Genomic DNA, 7500 nt, shown 5'->3' on the forward strand with positions numbered 1-7500 from the left:
ACCCCTGCGAGGGGTCCTAACCAGGGAGGAGGAGGTAAATGGGCTTCTGGCCGGGATGGCCAGCCCTGAAAATGAACTTGCTAAGTGTCGGCCGTCTCAGGAAGTGGCGGGAGGGTGGGCTGCGTCTCTCCATCCTGGAGAGAACCCTGTCCTGTTTCCTAGAGCCCTTGGAGAACTGGGTAGTAATTACCAAATGCACACACACACACACACACGCACACTCTACCGTTGATGACAAACCCCGTTTTTCTGGAAGACCTCTCTACGTATGCTACTTCTCAACCTCACCCATGTGCATGTTAAAATCACAAGTCACTTTCTGGGGCAGAATGAGATACGCCAACCGCTTGTAAGAACATGACTTGGTTTAAATGTTGATAAAATATTGAGAAGCAAACATTTTTTTCTAAATCTTCAGCAAGACTGCTTCTGCAAATAGCTTTTGATTAGTTGGGTCTTATCTCCAAGGTACCCACTAGTGGCCTTTATTTTTCTAAACGCTATTTTTTCTGCTTGCAGTCAAATGCTTTTTCCTGCTACTTACAAAAATAAATGCTTGTACTGTGCTCAGATCATAATAGCTCATTAGAGGAGGCTGATTTTGGACCCAGACTACAACCTAACACCAGAGGGCTGAGGGGGCCTCCTTGAACCTACTGCGTTGTGAGCGCTGGCTCTCTGGGGAAGCAGGGGACTGAGGACCAGGGATTCAACCTTCTTAATTGTGAACCTCATTAGTGATGGTTGCTAAGCAAAACACACACCTACCTTCAGTGCATAGGAAGGAGATAAACATTACGTCACAGATCCTAATGACTCTGGGGCCCAGGGCGACCTTTAATTACGATATTTTTGTTCTCTTATACCTTCATCATTAATGTAGAAAAACAAATTAGTTTATTTTTGTGGACCACAGCATATTCATAAACTGTCTTCCACTTTTTATATGTCTAAAGCGTATTTCATTCTGATAATGTACACACGCTTCATTCATCTTCCTGTGTACGCGTCTGTGTGGCCCCTGAACTCGAGACCTCGGTGTGTAGGTTTTGTCTTAAAACAGTTTGGTTTCATGGGCTCTTTGCTCCAAAAGATTCAACCACACTGTTTTGTTTGCAATTCGCTTTCAAGACAAAAAACATTACTTTCTCAACCATTCACATCGGTCGAATCTCGGGGCTACTGGGAGTATTTCGGTACAGAGGATGAGAATCCTCCTGTAGGGGGTGGGGGGAATCGTGGGGGCGTGCGAGAGTGAGGGGCTGGGGGAAGGCCTTCGGGGTCTGGTGCTTCTGAGCCCTGACTCCATGTAAAGACCCCCCTACGGCTGCCTATCCGTCTCACCCAAATTCTTCTCTTTTAACAAGCAAAACAAGAAGTCGGTAACTTGGAAGCCTTTGGTACAAAACGTTTTATGCTGTTGGTTTTGGTCCCTCACTTCCCCTCACCCCGCCCCCCACCCACTCCAGCCAGGGACAGGAAATGGTCCTCCGAGTCTGTTCTGAGCTGATGGGCCCAGGACGCAACCACCCCCTGAAACGTGCACAGAGAATCTGAGGGTGACCTTCTGGATGGGGCTTAGGATAGCCCAAATGAAACCAAATAAATTAAAACTGCAAGAAAAGCTCCAAGCAAAAAAAAGCTTAGAAACAAACTGATACAGTAAAGCCCATGGCAGGGGAGGTGAGTGAGGCCTGAACAGGAGAGGGGCGGCAGGAGAGGACCCCGGAGGCGGGCTGGGGCAGGGGGTGCAGACCTGGGAGGGGCCCCTGGTGAGGGCAGTGCGGCGTGAATCAACATAAAGGTGGTGCAAAGGAAAAGAAGCATTGCAAATAAAAAAGACATGTAACATGTGTGCCTACCATTTTCCAGATAAGAAGGGGCCGTACCTTCTGACGGGTCTAGGCGGCGGGCCCGCCGCCCGTGTTTGGAATTGTTGTGCACAAACATGTTGTCGGACACGGCCAGCACGTGGCCGTCCACGTTGACTGTTGTCGACACAACAACCTGCGAAGACAAAGCGGATGTGAAACGCGCGGGCAAAGGGAAGAGATGGGAGCCTCCGCCAGCCCCGCGGCGCACGCCAAGGCGCGCGCACCCAGCTCAGGGCCACGCGCACTGGGCCGCGCACCGAGCTCAGAGCTGTAGGCACTGGGCCGCAGGTACCGAGTTCCGAGCCGCGTGCACCGGGCCGCCCCTGCTCCTGGTCGGCCTCCCTGGCCGGTCAGCACCTGCACCTTTGTCGGCTCGTGGGGGTGGGCAGGCTGTTTTGCTTTGTTTTGACTCGAGATTGCTTCTCTTCGAAACCCGCTACACTAATTACAGTTTAATCTCCTATTATGCTAACAAGTGAATTCAATTCAGAGAAATATTCTTCTAGCCATTAGCTTCAGAAACACCCCTCCAGCCGCTCATTTTAAAGCTGCTGTTTTGATTGATCTGTTCACATATTGATTAGATAGTTTATCTAATTAAAATTAGTTCACTTGAGACTGTCCTCTCTTGAAGAGTTGTGAGGACTCCGAGTTGCCAAAAACGGGCTTCTTAGATCAGAAGCCCTCGAGCTACCCCAGCCATCATCCACGGTCCCCGGATAGATTTGACAATTACATCTAATGTCTGGTAACAAACTTTCTTGCATCTGAAAAGACCAAGCTGAATATTAGTGACAGCATTTTTAACCCAAAGCAAGAATCCTTTCTCAAGTTCACTGCGGAGGCTGGCAAGGACCTTGGTGCCGACAGGAGAGCCCCTTCCACTGGACACCCTTGCCGACCCCGGGCGCCTTCCCAAGCAGGCCAGAAATGGACCCCTTAATGGACTCAGGAAATGGGAATCCCTACCCATCCTTAAGATGTTTCTTAAACAGGGGGGCTGCGTGGCCCACTGTTTTCAGAAGAGCTGATGTGAGTAGCGAAGACACAAGCCCTGGTTCAGTCTGGGGCAAACAGTAGGCCTTGGGTGGCTGAAGCCGGCCTCGGGAGTGCGGGAGCCTGGCCTTGGCCACAAGTGGGCGGTGGTGAGGGCCAGCACCACCTCAAGAAGCACAGCCCCACAGAGAAACGTGCCGCCGGACGGGAGAGGAGGACTGGAAAGGCCTCGTCTGGTCTCCTCGCCTGGTCTGCGCATGTCCAAACACGCGTGGAACATGACTACTGAAAGCCAGAGCTACAGTGGACCATGGTTAACAGAACACGGTTCATTCCACGGAGCCGGCGCAGGACAGCAACACCTGGGCAACTGAGAGGGAGGCTGCACCCAGGGGGTACGTGTGGATGCTCAGAACCTTCCATGGATTCCTCCCGAAAGCTTAAAACTGCTCTTTCAGAAACCAATCTGTTAGAGGAACGCCAGGTGTCTCAGTCAGTTAGGCGTCTGACTCTCGATTTCAGCTGGCGTCAAAATCTCGGGGCTATGGGAGGGAGCCCGTGTCGGGCTGTGTGCTCACCAGCGATTCTGCCCAAGAGTCCCTCTCCCTCTGCCCCTTCCCCCACACCCCAAAAAATCTATTAGAAAAATAATAAATAAAACTGATCAAACAAAATAAATTGCATTTTCAAGGGTTAAGAAAAGGTCAAAGCTGCCTATATAGATAAATATATGTATGTATATGTGCATGTACATACATGTGTCAACATATGTGTAATTGACTTTTTCATAAAAAATCTCAGGCCCCACAGGAAGACTGTGAAGCAGGGGCCATACCCGCCCCCCCACACTCCTCCCAGGGGCAGCCTCCTTGAGTTTCCTTCCCAGGGGAGCCTTGCCAAGACTGCTGGAGTCTCACAGTGTTGAGCCCCTCGGAGCCTCAAAATACGGTGGGTACGGGCTTCATCGTCCCCACGTCCAGACTCAGACCTGTCAGCCTCCTCTTGTCGACGGCCACCCACCGACAGGGCGGGCACATACAGTGGCCTGGCCGCCTCTGCCCCCCAGGATGGGGGGTTTGGGGGGTACAGGCACTGTCACCTGAGCGAGAGGCACGGCCACGGAATGAACGCTGAGCCACAGACTTGACCTTCTCCAAGTTCTTAGGCCACGATACGTAAAAGAAGCAAGAAAGGTAAAAATAAAATTTAAAAAAAAAAAAAAAGGACACTGCCTTTGCTCTGTCCTATCTAGGTCAGTCGCCGAGGGAAAATCGAGTGGCTCAGCAGAGACAGCAGACAAGCTGCGTTGAGTTTCTTGGCCTGGGTCGGGCCTGCCGTGCACCTGCAGGAAGGTGCTGATTGGGGAAGCCCGCTGCCAATATTGTGGAGGCCCAGACCAGCTCTTAGGTCCTGCACAACCTTCTGAGAGGCAGGATGCCTGGCCAAGGAGAGCAGAGCAGGTCCTTCCTTCTAGTAACTGCGGGCCCACGCACGACTGATGGCGTGTGGGCCCAAGGCAAGACAATGGGCACCTTCTGCTCTGCTCTGGTGTGCAGAGGCCACCGTGAAGCCTGGCACCAGAACGCGAAGGCGGCCCAGTTGTTTACAAGAGACACTGTCCCCACCTGCACGCCATGACTGTGGACCAGCCCACAGACCCTTCTCTGACTGGCTGGTCGGCTGTGAAGACAGATGTCACGTGTCCTAAAGGACTAGAAGGAAGTTAGATTGCTAAAGATGACCTCGAGCGGTCTGAGGGAAGTCGTCCGACCTAGCATTCGTTCCCACTAGCTCCCGCCTTCTCTGGCTGGGAGGGACGAGCAGCAGTTCTGCGTCTCCGCCCAGAATAGTTTTACAGTTAAAATCAACAAAACAATGCACTGTGCGTGGAGTAGCTCTCAGCCTGAAGTAACTCCTGAGGGTTCGCGAAGACCTGCACTCCCTGATAACCCCCAGCTCTCTACCCTCTCGCCTTGACCTGAAATCCTCTGAAGCAGCCCAGAAAAGGAGTCAGCCTGCGTCCAGCAACATAGCTCTAGCATTAGGCATGGGCGTAAGGACGCAGAACACATCAGCCCTGAGGAAAAGGAAGCTGAGCTGAGGGAACATTCTGGACTTTGGAGAGGCCGCATCCAACAGGCGCAGTTCCCTTCATGAGGAGGGCCCAAGGCCTCGTGTTCACCCAACAGGCTGCACTAGGGCTCTGCCCCACGGAGAATCCACCCATCGATCCCTGGGCAGGGGCCCCAAGCTCTCATCAGCTGTACATGGCCACGTACAGCTGAGGAACCGGGCTAGGCTATGGACCAACATATCGAAAAAGACTCTAAAAATGGTCATTCTGAAACACACCTACGAGGTTCACCGTGGCTGAGTGTCCGGGGGAGCCCAACTTAACCTGCGGCTCTGACAACTCTGACTTCCAGGTACCTGGCCGCCCAACGCGGGGGCGGGGCAGGGCAGGGCGTGACCGCCTGGTGCACCTTAGAAGCCAAGGTCACGCCATCAGAGCCAACTGTGGTGCGCACAGACTCAGTGAATCTGGCATACGGAAGAGTCCGAGTCATTCTTAAAGCAAAACGATTTAAATATTCTAACCCACGAGCCAGTCCTGGTTTGCTCCCAAGCCCGTGGGGAACTAAAGAGCTAAAGTTTTCTGCACACTCGCAACATCAGAGCTCACAGTGCACGGCCCAGCCCGGACGGGGGCGCGCTCGGAGCGTGTACCTGGAATCTTCGCATGTCCCGGGGGTTGCCCGCATTCTTCAGACAGTTCTGATTGCACTTGAGGAAAAACTTTAGAAAGAATCTATAAAAATACAAAAAACGGATACGTGTTAGGGTCATGAGACAGACTCACCAACGTTAGAAAGACACTGCTGGCGCGGGGAGCGGCGGAGGCTCCCTGCTCGCCACCCGTCGGGGGCAGGACAGGGAGCGGCCGCCGGCCCTGGGTCCGAGGGCCAGCGCAGACCATGTCCACAGACGTACATCCATCTTGACATTACGGTCTCCACGCTTCATGACAACGGTTGCAACTTAGACCGGCCGGGCCTCGCCTGGCCCTTGGCGCAGCAACCCGCCGGGGACTGTCAGCCCAGACGGGGCTGCCCACTTTGGCAAGTAAAGGGACAGGACGCCGAGTCACCTCGGAGCTCCAGGTAGATGACAAGTACCTTTTCAGGACAGGTACCTCCCAAAGCATCCCTAGCATCAAAAAACTGTCATTTACCCTTAACTCCCGTGTAACGGCACGTGCTCCGCTCGATTGGCAGCGGAGCCCAGAGGACACCGCTGCCCAGGGAAATAGCCCTTCCCAGACTAATGTTTTAAAAGTTACAGGGAGCGCAACTCTTAAGAAAAGGGAGGGCTGGGGTTGTGCTTTATGGACCACAGTGACATCTGTGAAGGGTCTACACGTGTTTTTGAGGAAACAGGTAATGACTCAGCGGCAACAAAGCTGCCACACAGGTGGAGAGCGGAGAGGCAGCCGTGGGCCGGGCTCAGGGGCCCGAGCGCTTCTACTTCCCACCAAGCTCTGCCCTTGTGCTCTGAGGCATGAAGATTCAGGGGTCCTGACAGTGTGTTGAGATGCTGTGACAAAAACCTCCTCACGCCGTCCCCTCCGTGCCCACGTGCTCGCTGACAAGGACAGAAGGGCTCGGGCTCACGACAAGAGCACGTGGGTGCTGGGCAGCCTGGCTGGAGGGCCAGGACGGGGGAGGCAGGGCTCTCGTCCCTGCACGCCTCCGCCTCGTCCAAGGCCTCGGCCACCGTGGGCCGCGCCAGGGGGCGGGGGTCTCTGGGCCGACGCACGTGCCCTCTCCCGCCGTCCTGTCCGGCAAGGCTACCAACAAACCCTTCCCTCTTTTCTGCCCAAATGTCCCTGTCCTACTTGAGATCATTCATTTTTCATGAAGATTCACAGGATTCCCTTGAACTCAGCCCTGCAGTCAAGGCCCCTTGTAGACACGGATCCTATCAGAAAACAAAAAAGACCCCACAGACCAAGGCGCGTCTCCCTGTCTGTGTTCTGGGATGACTTTCCGCCGCGGCCGGAGAGAAGCGCCGTTGACGGGAAGGAGAGCGGCCGCGGCGCTGAACGTCCGCCCGCGCCGCCAGGCCTCCCTGTTTTCGGCCAGAATCTCCATCTTTTATGAGCTCACCTCGGCCCTGCACCTCGCGCGCTGCCTCCCGGCGCCATCTGCCACCCGCACGCACAGTGAGTCACTTGATATTCCACCCACCGATGCCTCCTAACAACCGCCGTGCAATTAAACTCCGCGCGCTCTGCAGAGAGGTAAATTAGACGCACCTGCGGCCGCCCCGCGCGGAACCGCATCAGGAAGGCCCTAACAAGGTGAGGGCGTCACAAAGTTATCGTCCTGTCAGGCAATTAGGTTTTCACTTCGGGGACAGCCACATGGCGCAATTATGCCACACATTACCGCCCGGCTAATCTGAGCAGGCGCCGGCAAGCAGCACCCGTCTGCAGCGGGCGGCGCCGGGAGCTTCTGGGACAGCGCGGGCTCGGCTCGGCTCTGCTCTGCTCTGTTTTCTTCTCGTCTCTTCCTGACCCACCCCTTCCGGAGGAGGTTACCTGATTTTCCTTGGTGTCTTTTCAGGTGGT

The 7500-nt window shown here is 54.4% G+C and overlaps 1 protein-coding gene across 13 annotated transcripts in view; it reads right to left on the reverse strand.

Annotated features, from left to right (window-relative positions):
• EBF3 (EBF transcription factor 3) overlaps window positions 1–7500 on the reverse strand; it is a 117571-nt gene that overhangs the window by 34882 nt on the left and 75189 nt on the right. For 7 of the 13 annotated variants that reach the window (XM_082720221.1, XM_082720213.1, XM_082720215.1 and 4 more), the window contains exons 7-8: window positions 5598–5679; window positions 1863–2007 (exon numbers count right to left, since the gene is read on the reverse strand). In XM_082720221.1, the coding sequence (XP_082576347.1) occupies window positions 1863–2007; window positions 5598–5679 (227 nt within the window). The remainder of the gene's footprint in view (window positions 1–1862; window positions 2008–5597; window positions 5680–7500) is intronic. The other 6 variants (XM_082720211.1, XM_082720216.1, XM_082720214.1 and 3 more) reach the window with 1 other exon arrangement.

This window comes from Mustela nivalis (genome assembly GCF_964662115.1).
Source record: "Mustela nivalis genome assembly, chromosome: 2".
NCBI classification, from domain to species: domain Eukaryota; kingdom Metazoa; phylum Chordata; class Mammalia; order Carnivora; family Mustelidae; genus Mustela; species Mustela nivalis.